Source organism: Megalobrama amblycephala, linkage group LG13, assembly GCF_018812025.1.
Source record: "Megalobrama amblycephala isolate DHTTF-2021 linkage group LG13, ASM1881202v1, whole genome shotgun sequence".
Classification (NCBI taxonomy): Eukaryota; Metazoa; Chordata; class Actinopteri; order Cypriniformes; family Xenocyprididae; genus Megalobrama; species Megalobrama amblycephala.
In genome coordinates, this window is record NC_063056.1 from 1,878,333 (window position 1) to 1,900,242 (window position 21,910).

At 36.5% G+C, this 21,910-nt stretch overlaps 1 protein-coding gene across 2 annotated transcripts in view; it reads right to left on the reverse strand.

Annotated features, from left to right (window-relative positions):
- The window catches only part of ascc3 (activating signal cointegrator 1 complex subunit 3), a 242,887-nt gene that overhangs the window by 176,230 nt on the left and 44,747 nt on the right, over window positions 1–21,910 (reverse strand). For both annotated transcript variants that reach the window (XM_048152789.1, XM_048152790.1), the window contains exons 6-8: window positions 12,943–13,144; window positions 7,883–8,018; window positions 4,872–4,997 (exon numbers count right to left, since the gene is read on the reverse strand). In XM_048152789.1, the coding sequence (XP_048008746.1) occupies window positions 4,872–4,997; window positions 7,883–8,018; window positions 12,943–13,144 (464 nt within the window). The remainder of the gene's footprint in view (window positions 1–4,871; window positions 4,998–7,882; window positions 8,019–12,942; window positions 13,145–21,910) is intronic.

The following is a 21,910-nucleotide window of genomic DNA, read 5'->3' on the forward strand; positions in this document are numbered from 1 at the left end:
CATAATCAGATGCAGCTTTATTTTTAGTAACAGTAATACAGCATTTTCTCCATCATACAATATGTTTTAAAATGAATTGCATGCCATTTATCAACACAATCATCCAGCATTTAATATGATATTGTAAAATCGATCTATCTTACTGCAGTGTGTAACAGTGTCTCACAGCAGCCGCCGAGCGAACGCACAGAGTAACGTTATAACATCATTTTCAACACTCTCAAATGTATCTAATATGATAAACAGAGCTGTGTTACCTCATACTCATGACCGGAAAATGACTGTGTCATAATAAAAGTCCCGCTGCTCGTGAGGCGTGTGTTGATCAATCGCTCCAGCTCCTCGTTCAGCTCCACAACACTCGCTCCTGCTCTGCTTCATACTACAGTAATGTTAATAATCGCATCCATGAACATGATTTCTGCCCGAGTCCAATCCCTATTATTTTTCACCGGCCGTTGAGCAGCTCACTGTTCATGATGTGCAAAAATAAGATGGAAAATATCAGCCAAATACTGAATTGGAGTTGGGGTTTATATGAATATACCTATGGAAGGGAACTGTCTTCAGACAAGTTTCAATGGCATTTTTTCCCCTCTTTTCTCTGTGTGAAGTAGTGTTTATAAGCGAAGCACTAACTTGTGGTACAGCGGTACCCAAAGAAATGCTATATCGCTGCTGTTCCATAAGCACCACCTACTGTCAGAGAGTGAATCTGCATATTCATTCAGTCCGTCAGCTGTTTTTGTTTTGTGCAGGTGTGTCTTATGTAGCATAATTTCACAAGTCAGACCATTAAGTATTTACTTTAAACACTATATTTAAATCTAATTTTGATCAAAAACAAATGCTCATGCTAACATCTTTGTTTGGATAATAATTAAAATGCAGTGCCTCTAATTTCAAATGGATACAGATATTTTTGTTTGTTATAGAGCAAATTAACAAAAAATAAATTTGCTGAAACAACCAAAAAAAAAAAAAAAAACAAGTTGAAAACATACAAACTGACCACCAACTGCAACTTTCAGATGCAGATATTTTTTTCCACAGTCACGGAATCAAACGCACAGGATGTGACACGATCATTGGACTCGGATGTGCCTTGTTGTCTTCCTGTGGAGGCAGAATTTTTCAGCTTTCAGGTGGAGCCAGTGTTAACTCCACCAGTATGTGTTAGTTAGCCAATCATAACAGAGGCTGTTTACATATAAACATATTTTTCTGACTATATTTGGTTCAATAAACCTTGACTAACATTATAAGTGGAAAAATAGTGCATTAAAGACTGATTGATGAATTAAAACCCATTAACAGCTGAGCCTCAATGAAGAAGACACAAAACAACTCAGCAGGCATGACTAATCAATCTGTTTAAACTCAAGACTTTGCCAATCAGCGAGTCGCCCCTCTCGATCTTGTGAATCTGAACATACCTTGTAGCTCAGGCATGACCACACGGCTGTCATTATGATTGACACACTGATGACTGTAATTAAAGGAGACCCACAGTAAAGTCTAAGCCACGGCCAGCATGTCCTCTAGTTCGTCGAGGAGGTTGTTGTGCACTTTCCTGTCAAAATCAAGCCTAGCCTATTTGCTAAAGTGAGGCTTTGTGAGCCTCTTTGCTCTGGACTCCTGTTGGTGAAGGGAGGTTTTCACAAGTCAGGTTTGGATGGGCATTAAGTCTTCAGTAGTGATGTCAAAAGCACTGGTACATTGGTGTGAAGTCCATGAAAAAAGTCCACTACTCAAGGGCTGCAAGCATGATCGAGTCACACATGGTTTTGAATATGATATAAATGTCTGTATGAATATGAATTACGCTGATGTCCAGGATGAGAATGCTTTGCGGTTGTTTTTTTTCATCGAGTTGGCTAGTGAGCCATGGGCAAATGTCATTGTTCAGCTTCTCAATGGTCATAACTGACTATTTATGGTGTTATATGCCAAAAGAAAAAAAGGGTCCAATTAAAATGGAATCCAGAAAAATTAAAATGGAAAACAAGAATTTCATAGGGCCCTAAAAATTTAACTTTTGTTGACTGTCGTTAAATTGTACAAGTTTCATTATTTCAATTAATCAGCCATTCTTTTTGATGACTAAAATGTAACCATTATAATGGAGGGGAAATGAAATCCATGCAAGTTTCACTGCTTATTCAAAACAATACCAAAGGCGTAGCTTGATGATGCCGTGAACGAGTGTGGAATCATGGGAGTTGTGGTCTTCACCTCCACAGCCGATGCAAAGCAATCCAACGGACTCATGTTCACGGATGAGCTAATTATTTTATTAAACTTTTATTAATGCTACTGTGGTATGAAGCAGAGTATTTTACTGTGGTATTTTACGTTGTTGTTTTTATTATGTTTACTATATGCCGCAGTCGGCCGCTGCCGCTCCTTTCGTTTTGATGCTTGATTATTAAGATTAAACTTGTGTTTAACGTTTGCTCGGTGGCTGGTCTGAGACACTTGTAACACACTGCAGTAAAGCTAGACTGATATTAGAATATCATTAATAAAAGCTAGATGTTGTGTGTTGCTAAATGGCAATTAATTTTAAAATATTCTGTATTACTGTTACCACAAATAAAGCTCTTTCTGATTATGCCATGTTAGCCACTTGACAAAATACGATCACATAATATATTAAAACGCATAATATATTAAAACACATAATATATATAAAAGCGACCTTTGCTGTCTCCATGTTTTCTACACTCTAAAATTGTAGCAACAGATTACAAGCAATATTATTAATTAAATTCAACATATAAAAATTGAGTTAGAATTAATCAAATTAATTCCTTAAAAATCAACCATTTAAAATGTGTAAAATTAGCAAACACCATTACAAAAACCCACAAACTGACATAAAAAGTAAAGAGTCAAACTGGCCAAATAAATGAAATACTGATCACCATAATGAAGATTTTCAATAAAATCAACATCAACATCTAAACCTCTGTTAATTCTTGTGTTTCTCTTTCCTTCAGTGATTCTGCTTGTTATCATCAGGTGTCTTCAATGCTAGCAAAAATAAAAATAAAGAGTTCTTAATTCATCTTTGACGCCTGTCTGTTATTGAGATATTTTTTGTTTAAATTTTACTTAAATTTTACTCGTTTTAAATGGCTGCCATCTAAGGAATTCATTTGATTAATTCTAACTCAATTATATTTGTTGAATTTAATTAATAATATTGCTTGTAAACTGTTGTTGCCAAATTTGTATCGAGTAGATATAGAGTATTACTTTTTACAGTGTACGGAAATCAAGGGTAGCGCTTATATGACGTCAGTGACATGTGACGCAATGACGTGGGACATCACACTGGTTAAAAAAGCTGGATTTAAACATTGCTGGAAACATTTGGGATAATGTTAGTACACAAGTCAACAAAATATATAGCATTCTTCTAGTGGTTTTTGGATATTTGAATCTAAAAATCATACATATTGTGCCTTTAACTCTTTCCCCGCCATTGACGGAATTTTCTGGTTTTCAGTGCTTTCACTGTTATACGGTAGGGGGCGTTATTACGCATCTTCTGAAAGAGTACTGAATCTCCTGATCAAAACACAGGCGAAGAAGAGCAGAAACAAGCGATAGTATAAGTAAGCAGATGCATATGTAAAATACAACGATCATCAACATTAAACATCATATAAATCAAAACTGCCTAACGTTACTGAATGAAATGTCTATGGAGTCAAATTAATGCCTTAAAGTTTTGCACAAAAATAAAGTTTTGCAAAACAAAACAAAAAAAAAGAATTGAGCAATAAAAAAATGTTTTGCAAACAAAAATAAAGTATTTTTTTTTTGTTTTGCAAAACTTTATTTTTGTGCAAAACTTTAAGGCATTAATTTGACTCCATAAATGTCAACCCAGGATGAGGTATAGGACTGTGAAGATTTGGGGCTGTTGATGGACTCGATCTACTCCATCTGTGTTTTTGATCATGGTTCTGAATCCGATCCAGATGTAGTCTTTGACAAAAGCGTGATTTTTCAAGTGTTGATAAAAAAAAGAATGCATGAAGCTAGAATAAAACATATATTTTTGTCTGTTATGATAGTCACTGTGTAGGATTTTGCAATTTTGACTCCTAAATTCTTGTTGTTTCGTGGACAAGAAACATGTTGCTTGCCGACCAATCAACGCTTGCCCTCTTAAACGATGTGTGTGACGTCATCAAGAAGGCTAGACGGACTGACTTCCAGAAACAAGAGCGTAAACAAACAGCTTCTGTAGCCTTTTTCTCTGTGGTGGCAGTGCCTCAAGAAAACATCATAAAGGCTGAAGTGTTATTGCCATCACTCCACAAACCTTTCCTCCATCACATAACTTCACCTAGCAGCACCAATACTATCGTCGCTCTTTTGTTTCGCCATGTTTGAAAGCTGTGCTCCTGTTGGTCAATGTCACAGATGTGACAGAACCCGTCGTGGAGGCCCGTAGAAAAATTAAACATGCTAGTCTTTCAGTCGTGACATTGTGAAGAACTGCAGGCGTGGCGTCAGTTGTCGTCCACTATGACACACTATACGAGATAAAACAGTCATTTACGAATCATCACAACACCCCATGTCACACGGATCACGCCAAAAACAGGCTGATATCTTCTAGTCTGCATAAAACAAATTAAGACAGTTCTCCAATCCACAGAACAGAACACAAACATAACTCGCTGCTGCAAACCATCACATGCTGCATCTGACTCCATTTGGAGGAGATTTTAGGCATAATGCCATCAGTCAATATGAACAGGAGGAATGAGTGGGATTAGTTGAGAAGAGCTCATGCAGTGTGAACACAAGCACTGATAAATGTCAACAGCTGTAAATAAGCCGCCACTGACCTCGTCCAGCTCCGAGATGTACACGGGTTTCTCCTCAAACCCAATGGGCATGGGCTCGTTGGGGGGGATCTGAACCTCCTCGTACATCTTATTATTCTCTCTTCTGATCCCCTCGGGCAGCAGCATCTGCCGGCACAGCAGAGAGGACATAATTACACAAAAACACATACAATTAAACCTTCATCATGCATTAGCTCTCGGCAACCGTCTCAAACTAAACGGTGCAGACCAACGTTGAGGGCTGCGGCCACCAGTGGGCTTTATTACTGCTGAAATTAACTGAAAGTGCAGTGATTCAGTGATATGAAATATCAGTCATAACGCAATCAGCACATCTTTTCTATGTTTGCTTTGAGTAGCAGAATGCATCAGGTTGAGCTGGGCTTGCTATACATTCTCTTATGAAAATCATTTATAGAATTAGGAGAATGAATATCTAATTTTAGCGTGCTGCACTTCCTCCAGCTCCTATAATTACAACTCATTTTCACCAAACTGAGAGCATATGCCGAACTAATGAATGTGTCATAATCAGCTGCTGATCACAGTAGACAGCATCATACGTCATCATATCTGGCAATGCTACTCATCTTAGTCACATGTTGTTGATCTAAACACATTGCCAGAGACCAAATCATTGTTTTGTCATTGTGAGCATTCAAACAGAGCTCAATAATAGGGGTGTAACGGTACACAAACGTGACGGGACCTCGGTATTGATGTCACGGTTCGGTACAGCAGGGGGAGAAAACTAAACATAAAATCGCTATTTTCTTCATTTTATTAAACAGTTAACAAATTAAACAGTGGTTTATTGAACAAACTTTGTCTCTCTCTATAAATAAATTAAACTATAATTAACATTTTCTTAAGGATATATAGGGATATATGGAGCCCTTTCTTGCATATCATAATATTAAAGGTTACAATTAACAACAGAGCCCAAACTATTACATTTCTCAACACTCAAATAATAAAAAATAACATGTATTGCACATAAGGGAGGTTTTGCATTAACTTCTAAATCGAATTATACAATTATCACTCCAATTCATTTTTGAAATATAATCATTTACTGTCATAACATGTTTTCATGACAAATTTATTTAAACATATATTAAGTAATTAAGACATCACTAACAGGTAAGGTAAATATAATGAATATATAAGGTAATATAGTGCATGTATTTAGTGAAATGCTCCCTCTAGAGTTCATTTCTCTAGTGAACTGACAAGCTGTGGACACTAGATGACTTGCCTGTGGTAAATGTAATGCTACGTGAGATATTATTCTCAAGCTGTTTTATTGATGTCTTTCCGCAGTTTAAACACTGGTTGAGAGATTACACTCATATCTAGATCATCTGTTCTTGTTCTGCGCTTTTTTTTGGCGGTTAACAAACAACGTTGCATTACCGTGTGCGCCCCCTTCTGGATTGGAGTGTGAATCGCCTGTGACTGACCATATTCGCCATCTGACTGTACGAACTGAACCGCGACATCCATAACGTATGGTTCGGGATGAACACATGTACTGTTACACCCCTACTCAATAATAATAATAATAATAAAAATAATAATTTGTAATAGTTGTAGTAGTAGTAGTGGTGCTTGCGAAGCAAAGCATGATTGTTATTTCTCATACATATTCTTCTTCTGGACAAAACTTCGGCACTTATCTCCTTACAATTTAGAGCTGCAAGTTTCTCGACAAACTGAGAATCACGATTTTTTTAGTTTATAAAAAAATATCACGATTCCCCCATGATTCTGAACTGACAACTAAACAAAATAACATGTAATTTACTAGAGGTTCTCACAAAATCTTAATTGCTGCAGTCTATTTTATTTAAAAAAAACATTTTGAATGAATGATTCAATGACTTCAGGCTTTTGCACACTGAGTCCGAAAATTTCACATACAAATTTCGGACTCAGTGTGCAAAGGCCTTAACTCATAAACACTTGTTTCATTACTGGATGAATCTGCGTTTTTGAACAAATCTCTTGAATGAAAGATTCAATGACAAATACATTTTTAACAGACATTTGTCACCACCTATTGGTGTAACGATGCAATCGACACAATTGTTATTTGAAGCACCATGTTACTTTCGAAAGGTGATTTGCTCTATTTTGATCACTACTGTAGACAGTACATCAGTGTTTATATCTGAACTATAAACTTTTATCCAGTACTGATGAATATGAATATTTTTAACACAGAAATAATAATACTGTGTATTTCGTACCTATACATGACAACTGCTCTCTCTGGATCAGCGGCAGCGCCAACACAGATCTGAATGATCATACTTGTCAAATTGTTGTCATTTAGGAATGAGATCACGTGGGTGTCTGAATCGAGATTGTGCTCCTTTAATGATTAATCATGCAGCTCTTCTACAAGTATTTCATTTATTATTACCATTCAAAAAATGTTTGTTGTGGTAAGATTTCAACCCCTATTTTATACCTCATTAATGGAAAGTCCCACCTATTGTAACATGACAGCTCACGAAGTTTACTGTAGATACGATCACTGCGGGGAAATTTAGAACTCCAATACACACTCAGTTGACCTCAAGGTGGGCTTAAATTAAGGTATTGAGATCTACTACCTTTAAAGTCCATGTACACACACTTGTCCACATAGCGAGCAACACCACATGCGCACTGGAAAGCTCTAGAACGTACTGGCCCTAAACCACCTGTCCCACCCCACCCCACCCCACCCACAGGAAAAAGATGAGGCCCAAATGAATTCATTTCAATCGCTGGAAGATGGCCTGCAGCAGGAATTTTAATTAAGACGTCATAAAAACTGGATTAAAAACAAAGGCTCTGGGTAATGTAGTGTGTGATAATGTGATATAATTGAACAGATTGGCATGATGCTGAGTAAACAAAGCACTGGGGAGAGATTTCGCATTTAAGAGTGGAGATTTATTTTTCCTCTGTGTCCAGACACAAGAGTCAGATTAGTGTGAGCAGCGGGTGTGTGCTTTTACCTTGGCTCCTCCGACGAATGCAGAGGTCATGATGGCTTCAGCGTAAGAATCATAAACGTGAGGGTAACGAATGCGCTCGTAGTCTCTGTGCCGGCCTAACACTGGGGAATAGCGTGCCGTCAGCAAGGCCTGCTCCCTACACACAAATACAGAGATTCACATCAACAGACTTCACAGGCAATCGAGACCCATCAAACACAGAGCAGCATTTCGTCTCACCTAACACAGGAAAATATGAGAGCAGATGTTTTTTGATAACATAACTAATAAGTTCTGAGCCATCTATCATTGAAATATCTGTAACAAAACATATTAAAGGTGCCCTAGAATGCTTTTTCACAAGATGTAATATAAGTCTAAGGTGTCCCCTGAATGTGTCTGTGAAGTTTCAGCTCAAAATACCCCATAGATTTTTTTTAAATTAATTTTTCTAACTTCCTATTTTGGGGCATCATTAAATATGCGCCGATTCAGGCTGTGGCCCCTTTAATTGCTCGCGCTCTCGACTATAATACAAGTGCATTTACAAAGTTCACATAGCTGATATAACCCTCAAAATGGATCTTCACAAGATGTTCGTCATGCATACTGCATGCATGCTTCAGATCATGTGAGTATAGTATTTATTTGGATGTTTACATTTGATTCTGAATGAGTTTGAGGCTATTCTCCGTGGCTAACGGGCTAAAGCTAACATTACACACTGTTGGAGAGATTTATAAAGAATGAAGTTGTGTTTATGAATTATACAGACTGCAAGTGTTTAAAAATTAAAATAGCGACGGCTCTTGTATTGTCTTGTCTTGTCTTGTCTTGATCATGGGCTGGCATATGCAAATATTGGGGTCGTACATATTAATGATCCCGACTGTTACGTAACAGTCAGTGTTATGTTGAGATTCGCCTGTTCTTCGGAGGTCTTTTAAACAAATGAGATTTACATAAGAAGGAGGAAACAATGGAGTTTGAGACTCACTGTATGTCATTTCCATGTACTGAACTCTTGTTATTTAACTATGCCACTGTAAATTCAATTTTCAATTCTATGGCACCTTTAAACCCTTTTATAGACATGTTAAACCTTTTCATAAATCTCAGACGGCATGTTCATGGCTCATGGGACACGTTGTACATTCTGGAGGCAAAATGGAGAACACTTTCTCAAAAATGCAAGCTCCAATGTGATTGGTTGGCTTTAGGGAGTAAGGGTGCACGGATTTATATCAGGTCCTGTCCCAAATGGCACACTTTATGGCACTTGTGGTCTTGTGGACTTACAATGGCTGCCGCTGTTAAGGGTGTCCCATTTGTTATTTTAGGTTTCAGAGGGGTGATCGCAAGCGCCCCCTTTGCGGTCGATATGCGCCCTCGATGCACGCTTTTGCTGAGGTGGCACTAAAGCGAGCTCCACATTGCGTCACTAAAGTGTGGACTCAGAGGAAGATTGTGAGGGCTTAGGGATCCATTTGGACAGGGCCTCAAGTGTGCCGACTGCAGTATAGTGGATTTTAGATCAGCCCACTCCTTAAATGTCATGTAAATTGTAACTGTGATTGGTCACTTCGTGTCAGAGGGTTTCTTCCCAAATAGGTGGTTCTTGACTAGAATAAATGGTAGTTACTGAATTTTTGTACTATAACAATTAGTATACTATATATTTGACTATACAAAATCTTAATTTAAATGCAAAATATAACAAATATATTTTTAATATAAATAAATTTAAGCACTAAATGTGATTAAAATTGGAGTAAAACAATTATTTTTAATGAGTTACTTTATTTTATGCTTATTTATGCATTTATTTCTCGATACTAATAACTCATAAAAATCAGAGATTTACACTGTATTTAGACATTTTGGTAACAAAGCTGCAAAAATGGCAAACCTCATAAATAAAACAATATAATAATGCAGCTCAAACAATATTCTGTTTGACCTCCAAACATGTACAGTCATTTTCTAAAGGTTAAGTGCCTCCTTTCACTGATACTTTGCTAAAAAAAATACAGGAATTTCAAACCGTATTTCACACCTCATTCATGCAAAGTGCCATTTATGTAAGCATGACAGCAAATGTATTGTATGTGTTTCATTCACTTCCATTAACACACATTTAAACACAGGAGAGTTTGTAAAATTGTAGTCTTTCATTGTGTACCAAAATTCATATATAACTCAGTCTAAATCTGAAATGGCAAAAAGACGTTTGACCAAAAGAGAATTTCAATTTGGCTGAAAATCAAATATGGAGGAAGGGTTAGGGTTGTTATTGTAGTTTAAAAAGTTTAAAATACATGTTTAAAATAATTACATTTTTAATTAAGAAGACAAGCTGAATAATTTACATATATTACAATTAAAAGAAAACAAAACAAACCCTGGAGTGTGACAGCATTCTTTTGCCCATATTTGAATAATTTTGCATGATGATATCTAGTATAATCACCTCTGTATCGGAGCCAAAAAGTTGTGCTAAATGCACTACAAACACTACAGCCAAAGGCCAACTAGCAAAAACAAGGCTGTCAGATGCTCAATGATGGCCCGATGACCAACCGTCCGTTTGGTGTTTCACAGCTATAAGCCACAAAAGAGCACTAGACTTCAAGTCAAGCCCAAAATATTCTTTTACAGTTTTTACGCATATGCTAGGGTACACATACAATACACATGATGTAAATGTTCTCATCAGCACAGTACACATTTTTCTAACTGCACAATGCACATACTGCCGCGCAGATTGCATTGAACATGTTGTTCCACTGGTCCAGGCCTTTGCTTCATAGATGATGTAAAAATGGAAGAGATGGAACAATGTTGCCAAGAGTTTGTGTGACGTAGTTAAGAGATTCCAGCTACTCAAGTACAAAGTCATAACGTCAGGAGAGAAATGCTGATTAATGGAGAGAAAGAAAACTTTGGGATTAAGATAAACCTGATCTGTGTGTATGCTGCTCTGCTATCAGATCTGCACATGCGTTCAGGTCATGAACCAGGTAACAGTGATCGGGCGTTCACAGAGACCCTAAAGCTGATCTTGAGCTCTCAGGATTATATTTCAGAGTTTAAAATGACACAACTGATTGCCTGGCTCAAGTGCTCTGCTGTAAGTCAGTCGTTAGTGTCCTTACACTGTTTGAGAGACACACCTTTGTCTCCTAACACAGGAAAGACAACACTTCAGCATGCACACTGATACACACTTCATTTATATACAGTACTGAGCAAAGGGTTTAAGCATATTAGTTGCTTCACAACAATATTTCTTTTAAGACGGTTATTTTTATTATCTTTTGGTTTAGGGTGTCAAAAGGAAATATATTTAATAATCCAGTGAGATTTTTGTATGAACAAGTAGTCCATGGCCAAAAAGAGATCAGATCTCAACATCGAGTATAAAAAATACAAAATTATAGAAAAACTGCATGTGACTTCTCAAAGGTGCTTGGAACAACCTTGGCAAGAGGTGGTTAGATAAAATATTGATTTGATTTTTATTTAATTGAAAAATGAAAACTATTGTACTGAAATCCCACTGATACTTCACTTGCATAATAAAAATGTGGGATCGGTAAGATTTTTAATGTTTTTAAAAGTCTCTTCTGCTCACCAAGGCTGCATTTATTAGATTAAAAATACAATAAAACAGTAATATTGTAAAATATTATTACAATTTAAAATAACTGTTTTCTATTTTGATGTAATTTATTCCTGTGATCAAAGCTGAATTTTCAGCATCATTACTCCAGTCTTCAGTGTCACATGATCCTTCAGAAATCATTCTAATATGATGATTTGATGAACAGTTGTGTACATTTTTTTCAGGATTATTTGATGAATAGAAAGTTCAAAAGAACAACATTTATTTGAAACAGAATCTTCTGTAACATTATAAATGTCTTTACTGTCACTTTTGATCAATGTAATGCATCCTTGCTGAATTAAAGTATACATTTCTTTAATTTACTTAAATAAATAAATTCTTACTGATCCCACAGTAGTGTAAAATGCTGCAAAAGCTTTCTATTTCAGATAAATGTTAATTGTAAAGCACAAGACAACATAAGACACGATCACCAGGATGAACATCTATTTTTAGTCACAAATGTGAGTGAATGCTTGCAGTGTCGAGTTCAGAATTTAAGTTTTTAGTACATTTTTATTCACCCTTTAAAAGATTTGAAGTTGTGTCCCCAGCTTGTGTGTTACCATCATAACTATTTCTTACTAAAGCAAAATAATATTCTATTAAAAATCATCATCATAATGAAACCATCATCCTTTCAGGTAGCAAACTCTTTTGGTAAAGTAAATGTTTCCTGTTTTTGTGTGTGTTTAATCATTTTTATTATGTTTGAAACAATTGTTAAATGTCAAAACAACAGGATTTTGTTTCCAAATAAAATGATAATTACCCAGTGGATATTTGTGGGAATATCAAACATTAAATTCTCTTTCTAGAAAGCACTTTGTAATATCAAAAGATTTGAGCACACAGAGCTGTTACCTTTCTGAGGGCATAATTATCCTTACATACACTAATATTTATTAAATATAGTTTGACAGTATATAAAATGTATTAACACTCAAATCTCCTATTAGTCCAATAAAATGCTTAAAACACTAAAAAGAGAGACATCTGGGTGGCATGTTTAGCAGTCTTAGGTATGACGCATGTGCGTTTCTCATGAATCTCATATAAAGCAGGATTTTTCAGAGTTATTTTTGTTTGCTTGTTGTCTTGCAGCGGGATGATTGAAAGGCTGAGGAGACGTGTGAGGTATTAACACCTCATCTCTAATCTCTCTCCTCATGCTCTGCCTCATTTGGACGGCAGCATTTTTTAATTAAACAGATCATTGCTCTTTTTCATCCTGTGAAATTAAACATTAAGAGAAAATCCCTTCTGCAAAAGCTCCAGATAGCAGTTTTATCAAGCTTTCTCCCTCTCTTCTTTTCAATAGGCCACACTCTGATATGTAGAGAGGTGCTTGTTCCCATAATGAGAAAGAGAGAAAGAGAGACACAGAGAGAGAGAGAGAGAGAGAGATGCTCACCTCTGCAGTCTCAGCTCCATGGGGTCAAAATGAAAAGTGCTTTCACAGGATTCCCCCTCATCTCCTCGTTTCTCACGTTTCCTCTCCTTCTTCTCCTCTTTCCTGTAAATCTTCATCATCTGCCTCTCCTGCTCGGACTGGATAATCACCTGGCAGCCGTATATGGGTTTGGTGGATTCATCTCTCGCCACTTTATGCTTTCCTGTAGTTGCAACAACAAAAAATAATAACAGGACAAAAATGTTATAAACGTAATAATTATTATTATTAAATAAACCAAACTAACCACTAATTAGTTAATTAGCACTGTTGTGTGAGTCTACAGCTATTGCTTATGATCTACTGATGATGAATTATGACAAAGTTTACTATATTGTAATATGTTTTAGATGGTTGCAAGAGGGCATATTTTATCTCCCTCATCTGTTTGAATGAGCGGCAGGAAGCAGTAAAAAAAATTTCAGAATAAAAGTCCTATTGCATTTCGGGTTTTTTTTATAATTAAACGTCCTGCATTATGCAGAACATATTTCCTTTCTCTGGTTGTTATTGGTAATTAAATTTTTAATTCAACGTTTAAAAGGGGGAGGGGGGGTTAATGCTATTTCATGCATTCTGACTTATTTACACTGTTAAGGAGTTGCTTTCTCATGCTAAACATGGCAAAAAGTTTCAAAACACGAGTTGGACGTATGACGGAGTATTTCTGTGCCAAATACACTACTTCCGGTTTCTAAGAGTTTTTTTTTTTTTTTTTTTTTGAGTATGGCCCTTTGTCATGTAATAAAGGGTGGAATTCCTTATATGGGCACTTCTCTCTGATAAGTGCACACACACACACATCACCCAGAGCAAGAGCAAGAGCACGCCCATCAACGCGTTTCGTTCGGGATACGGAAGCCGAGAGATTTTTCAACAATGGCTGTGTCCCAATTCAGGGGCTGCACCCTTTGAAGGCTGCATACCTCATCGGTCTCATTTAAGAAAAATAACCATTAGATTGCAACTTAAGAAAGAAATGACAGTATTTTACACCTCACAATGAATATCAGTCAATTTTATTACAGTTACTTTTTCTTAAATAAGACATCATTGATGACGTATGCAGGCGTCAAATGCGACTTCTGGAGGACGCAGCCTCCGAAATGAGACTTAGCTCCTGTCACCGAAGGAGTGTGTTTTTGGTTGTGAGGGAAAGATTACCTTTTTTAGCTTCCCAATGAACCCAGCGTTAAGAGAACGGAGGATGAAGTTTGTTTTTCCGGAGCAGCAATGGAGTTGTGCATGTATGTTTGTTTGTTTGAATGCTTTGCAAACAAGTCCCAGTTCGGCGCTGGATTTGCAGATCGTGGGTGGTGAGTAAAGCTGCATTAGATGTCTGTGTTTTGTTGGCAATCGGTACGCAAGTGCATATAATGTAAACGACACAAACGTTTTTGTTCCCTTTTTATTTATAATGATGTCACAGCTTGGAGACGATCTCTACGCAAAAGCTGCGTGCGCTCGTGATTCTTTAGCTCCGCTCACAACACTGACGGCAGACATGTATCTTTTATAAATATGATAAAACTAAAGACTTTTCAGAGATATGAAGGATGCATTGTTACTCTATATGTACTCAAGATTAACATGAGATCGGTAGAAACTGTGTGCGTTACCTACCCTTTAAAATATAAATAATTTCATAATATTAAATAAAGTTTTCAGTTTTAAGCAGAAATATTTAAAGCCTAGTGTATTTTTTTTTTTTTTTTTTTTAATTTTGCTTGTAAATGTCTATTCATACCACTTTATTAAGGAAAAATGAATTATTTGATACATTTGCTCCTCTAAAGTTTTATGTTCTCCTAAATTTTTCAAATTGAAAAACTAACAATCAAGTCGTAAATATATGTATATAATAAAGACAATACCATCTTTATGTCAACATTTGCTAAAAGAACAAGAAGAAGTTAGAGAAATAAGAGCTGGGAACAGGCCAAAAAAGCAACGTTAATTAAATTACCTAATGGTTATTGGTGGATTTCCACTGGAAAAACAATTTGAAAATTGTTGCAAATATGATATATTTTGAGATAAAGATAATAATCATTACTGTTAAGCAGAAAAATCGGTATGTTCTTTCTTATTGGTTGTGAATATTTCATGCCACACAGCAGTTTCCCATTCAGTATGAATAAATTGCTTACTGTTTAAAAGACACAGACTTGAGTGGCTTATAGCTGTATTTTTCAAAGATTTCAAATGTGTCTTCAGAAAGCAGAGCCAGAACAATTTATTTTAGCAAATAAAATTAAATAAAAGAGTTTTTAGGAAAGCTTAGGAAAGATCATAAAATATGAGATTAAATCAGAATTATTTTATTCTATTGACAGCCATAGATTTGCCATTTTCTTCAGGTTATGATGTTTTTTTATGTTTCTCTTCAGTCATCTCTTTAAGTCGTCAATAAAGATGAATGAGCCTGTTCCAGAGGCAGACATGCATGCCCAGGACATAACACGACCTCCACCATGCTTTCCACATGAAGTTGTATGCCTTGGATCATTTGCAGTTTCTTTTTTTCTCCACACTTTTTGCTTTCCCACTTTGATAAAGGTTAATCTTTGTCTCATCTGTCCAATAAACTCTGTTCTAAAACTCGACTGGCTCATCTCTGTGTGTTATTGCAAATTCAAATTGGCTTTCCTATTTTTGGTACTGATCAGATGTTTGATCTTGCCATGTATCCTCTGTAATTCTGTTGGTGAAGTCTCCTCTGAACAGCAGATTGTGAGAGCATCACTCCAGCTTTCTGGAGTTTGCTGGTGATTTTACTGACATTTATTTTAGAGGGGTTTTTTTTCACAGCCCTTGTCATTTGTCTATCATCAACTGCTGTTGATTTTCTCAGCTGACCTGGTCGTTTGTCGGTTGCTGAAGCTTGCCAGTGGGACCTACACTATATTGCCAAAAGTTTTTACATGCACGTGAACTTTAATAACATCCCATTCTTAATCCGTAGGGTTTAATACGGAGTTGGCCACCCTTTGCAGCTATAACAGCCTCAACTCTTCTGGGAAGGCTTTCCACAAGGTTTAGGAGTGTGTTTATGGGAATTTTTGACCATTCTTCTACAAGCGCATTTGTGAGGTCAGGCAGTGATGTTGGCGAGAAGGCCTGGCTCACAGTCTCCGCTCTAATTCATCCCAAAGGTGTTCTGTCGGGTTGAGATCAGGACTCTGTGCAGGCCAGTCAAGTTCCTCCACACCAAACTCACTCATCCATGTCTTTATGGACCTTGCTTTGTGCACTGGTGCGCAGTCATGTTGGAACAGGAAGGGGCCATCTCCAAACTGTTCCCACAAAGTTGGGAGCATGAAATTGACCAAAATGTCTTGGTATGCTGAAGCATTAAGAGTTCCTTTCACTGGAACTAAGGGTTCAAGCCCAACGCCTGAAAAACAACCCCACACCATAATCCCCCCTCCACCAAACTTTACACTTGACACAATGCAGTCAGGCAAGTACCGTTCTCCTGGCAACCGCCAAACCCAGACCCGTCCATCGGATTGCCAGACAGAGAAGCGTGATTGGTCACTTCAGAGAACACATCTCCACTGCTCTAGAGTCCAGTGACAGCGTGCTTTACACCACTGCATCCGACACTTTGCATTGCACTTGGTGATGTAAGGCTTGGATGCAGCTGCTCAGCCATGGAAACCCATTCCATGAAGCTCTCTACGCACTGTTCTTGAGCTAATCTGAAGGGCACATTAAGTTTGGAGGTCTGTAGCTATTGACTCTGCAGAAAGTTGGTGACTTCTGCGCACTGTGAGCCTCAGCATGCGCTGACCCCGCTCTGTGATTTTACGTGACCAACCACTTCGTGGCTGAGTTGCTGTTGTTCCCAATTGCTTCCACTTTGTTATGATACCACTTACAGCTGACCGTGGAATATTTAGTAGTGAGGAAATTTCACGAATGGACTTATGAACAGGTGACAACCTATCACAGTACCATGGTTGAATTAACTGAGCTCCTGAGAGCAACCCATTCTTTCACAGATGTTTGTAGAAGCAGCCTGCATGTCTAGGTGCTTGATTTTATACACCTGTGGCCATGGAAGTGATTGGAACACCTGAATTCTGTGATTTGGAGGGGTGTCCCAATACTTTTGGCAATATAGTGTATCTTTTTCAGGACATTCCAAACTGGACACTCCAAGTCAGTCTCCAGATTTAAATCCTAATGAACAAGCATTTTACCAGCTGAAGAGACGACTAACGGCAGAAACTCCCCAAAACAAGCAACCGTTAAAAATGGCTTCATTAAAGGCCTGAAAAAGCCTTTCAAAATGTGAAACCAAGAGTCTGGTGATGTCTATGGGTCACAAACTCACTCCTGTGATTGCTTGCAAGGGATTTACAATTAAATATTAGCTTTTACATATTTACATTTACTTTAAGTTAAACTGTCCCAGTACTTATGCTCACATTAGGCAGAGGGATGAAACTCTAAAGTGCTGTACTTCTTAGTTGTTAACACATTTTGTGTTGAAACAGTCAGTAATAAAATGTGACATTCTGTACTTCTGCCTCATAATAATCTTTTAATCATATTTATAGATGTCTTGACAGGACAGCTAACAAAGTAATTTTGTCTTTACTGTTCCAATACTCATGGAGGGCACTGTATATATAATTTGACATCAAAAAGTTTGAAAAGCTTAATTTCAACTGAAAGTTGTGCCATAAAAAAAATTCTCTCAGCCAGCTGTGATGGCACAAATAATGAAGTTATCAGGTCTGACAGAAAATGACTAGTAAAATGAAACTAGAAGTCAATCCTTAACTTGCGGGAGTAGTTGGTCTCTTGCTGATGAGAGCAGCTCAGCATCTAAAGATATTTTGGCCCATTCATCTATACAAAACTATTTCAGCTCATGTCTTGTAAGACTAAGTGCCGCCAGCGTAGTAAAGGCTAGGGTTTAATATTAACCCTATCAGAGGGTTAAAGTGCTATCAGATCGCCTCTGTCTGCAGCACAACAGCTCAATAAAAAGCCCAATAGCTCTTGAAAGCAGATGAGATGGGATGATTGCATCGGGGCACAGGCTGATTGTCTGAATGATCTCTGCTTTATCTCTTCTAAAGGCTCACCCACGGCAAACCCATCAGCTCCCCCTATTCATCTGTCTTTCACAACACGTCCTTCAGTCCTTATACCTGAACACCACACTAAACCACCCCTCTATAAGCACCGCTCATAGATGGACAGCTCACCCAAACATTAAAACTCCGTCACCACTTACACACGTTTTTAGTGGAGGTGTTTTTTTAGACGCACTACTTTTTACACAATTGAAGCAGCGAGTTTGACTGGGTGGCGCTATTTTAAAAGAGGAACTATTCTGCTTTTTTCCATGTTTATCATTCTTTAGTGTGTAATGTTGTTGTTTGAGCATGAAAAAGCTCTGCAAAGTTCATATATTCTCTATATCAGTGTCAGTGTTTCTGAACTCCCTGAAAAGCCTCCATTGTAGTCTCGATTTTTCTTCGCAATAGTCTTCATTTAAATAATTCATACGCAGAATAAAGGGGCGGGGCCTGGTTGAGTTAGTTAGTTAGTAGTGTGTTGAAACTGGTGGTTATGATAAGGGGCGGGACATTTCCCAAATGCACACAGATCCAGCCGATCAAGACATGTAAAAGGGCATAATATTGTAGGAACCGTGGACGAACCAGACAAATGAATCATTCAGATGATTCTTTCAAAATATAATTCTAATTTAGAATCAAGGTTCCGACTCCAGCTTGTCTACAGAGAAAACCAACGTTAATTAATTTTATAACCCCCATGCCTCCTGACAGCAGGAGAAGTGACAAACCAAATGGTCATCCAAGAAGATAAAGAGTCTTTGATCACCAGATCAAAAGAGAAAAGAGAAACAATGCAGGCTCTTTTGGTTTCTCTAAGGGATCTAAAACTTTACAGAAAAACAAAGACTGTTCTGCAACTAAAACTGCATCAAAATTGTTCCAAACAATTTTAAATGGACTTATCAAACATCTTTTAACTACATACATTTTACATCATGTGTCCACAAGTACTACCTGTAACCAGTTTTGCTTTAGAACACTTACAATTCATGTAAATGTGATAACTCTTGAATGACTGACTGAAAGTATGCCTTATTTGGACTTGATTTAATTCTTTTCCTATAATATTTGATTGGCCAAATACTCCTTTCAGGGGTGTGACAAACACAAGATAGTGAACTGGACTAGACAAGACAAAAAGACAAGAGAAGTTTTGACTTAAGAACCACTTATACTTTCAAATATTTTCAATAAATCATGTTCCCATTCACTCCGGTGACGAATTTTAAAATTAATTAAACTAAATTATATTTATAAGGTAAAACCTTTACATTTTTTGGCATTAACTAATGGCAATGCCTAATGCCAAAATGTTTTCTTTGTTCACCAAGTAATTTACTGATCAGGCATGTTAACTCGTAAGACTGTAAGGAGAAAATGACAATTTGATGGATAATTTAAATATATTCTGTAATCATATTTAGATAAAGTATTAATTCCGCCGTCACATCTGAGTGCCAAACGCTGCTTGGATAGTTTCAAGATAGTTAAAAATAATTAATAATAGGCTACAATAATAATTTCTAATTGTTCATATGTGTTTATTCTTGTTAGAAGAGTTTATTTTATTTTATGAACACAAATGAATCATGACAAACCAAATAAATTAGAAATGAATTAATTATACCATTGATGAAAACAAGTTGATACCAAGGTATTTAGGCCTATAATTATAAGATATTTTTACATGAAAAATCATGTAATGTTTTTTTTCCGAAAGTAAGATTAATGTAAGCAGCTTCTTGCAATACTCTCCCAAATGCGTAATAAAACCTAAGTGCAAACATTACAGCTTTAATGACCATATATGGTCGTTTTTACTGTCGACAGCATGTTATCTACTTTGAGTGGCATGGGAGAGAGTCGGAAGTTGATCTGTTGTCCCTACGAGTTTATAATAGCACATTTTAACTATATTTTCAAATGGATAAAGAAAAAAAACTGTCAAAATATGTTTAAATGCTGGCTTTATTAAATTATGTTTCAAACATGTGAATAAACAGTCTCATATGTCTATTTAGGCCTACTATTTATTAATTTATTGTTCTATTTTTTTTAACATTTTTACATTTAACATGAATAATCAAACATTTAAAATAAAAAAAGTATTGCACAACAATTTTAAATGTCTACTCATTTGTCCATTTTTAAATGATTTATTCATTTACATTTTTATGTTTTAATTAAATTGATTTATGCTATTCATTATTCTTTTGGTTTATAAGGTGTCACAACAAATCCTGCATTTCTATTCTAACATACATAATATAATAGCCATAATAATGTCAGAATTATCAAAGAAATTCAATATGTAGACACAGATTATCTTGAGTTTTGCGTTAGTTCAAATGCGCGTTAAAGTGATGGAAACAATTTATTGGCATACTCATAGTGACCATTTGTGGGTAAAACACCATGGCATTATGCATTAGGCCCAACAAAGTCTGACAAACACAGCCCTCGACATAGAAATCAGATGTTTAAACTCAGTCATTTTGTGCGCGAGCACGTTCATGTGGAGGCTGACAGCGTTTAACCACCCGTATTTCATCAGTTCTTCTGCGTCACTTCACAACATTTTAATAAAACGATGTCCAACAACACAAATAGTTCTCTCTGAAGTCTCCATCACAAGTTCCCTTCAATAGGCTATATAATGCGAAGCATGTGACTTGCACGCTTAAGTTTAAGAAAACATTGTCATTGAAGTTTATAGGTTATATAAAACATTGAAGTTTATATGTATTCTTTATATCACAGGTTTTCAAACCCTGTGTCACGAAACTTAAAAACTGGTTGACAGGAATCATATGGTTTGTGTAAGTTAGCCTATGTTAAAAATAAAATTAAAATAACAAAATTTGTTTTCATACAATCATAGTCTAAAATTAATAAATAAACAAAATATATTTGACTTAACTGATTAACAAAGCGAAAGAAAAAACTCAAATGACAAATAGTAGCCTATGCTGCTTAGTTTGATTCATTTTTGCGAGGCGCAGCGCTCCACAAACAAGTTCAAGGAAAGGAAACTGAGATGGCAAAAAGTGCATCCTGTTTTCTTTATTTTGCAAAACCATAATGCTCTGTTTTTAGTGCTGAGTGTACACAAATAAAAGTTAACTTTGTAGTATTGAATGATGTCTTAATCATATCTGTAAATTACGGAGTATTTAAGTTGTTTCTGCTGGTATAAGGAAACAGTTGAAGTGATCGCGCCGGCGCCTCTCGTGTGCACACAACATAGTCTAGCACTGCAAACTTGACATCACAGCCTGTTCGTCATCAAAATAAAATACAGTCAGCCAAACATATAAAAAATTACACTGCTCATTTTAATAATGAGCAGTGTAATTTTGAGCAAGCATCAGTGTAATTTTTGAGCAGGCATCATACTGCGTATACTGTAGCCTACTCCGCAGCAGTGCCAACTCAAACCAGTCTGAAATAGTCCCAATATAAACACTTATTATAGGTGTACCATAATTATTCAGGATAAGACAAAAACACGGTTTGGAAAATGGATTCATAATGTTCTCACTCATTATATAAATTTTGGCGGTAAGGGACCAAGATAATGGATAGGGGGCGCTGGCCCAAAAAAGGTTGAGAACCACTGTTGTAGAGTAACATCTTTTATGTGTGAATATCAAGAATATTTTGATTCTCCATTTCATGACCCCTTTAAGATTTTGGTCACATCACGTAGCTGATACTAAGTTGATGTTTGTCAAGGTTTCTTACATTAAAAACAGTTGTAATATAACCAGTTAGTTTATCACCATTTTCCACTCTCTCTGGAGACATATACTCTGCCTTTGAGAACA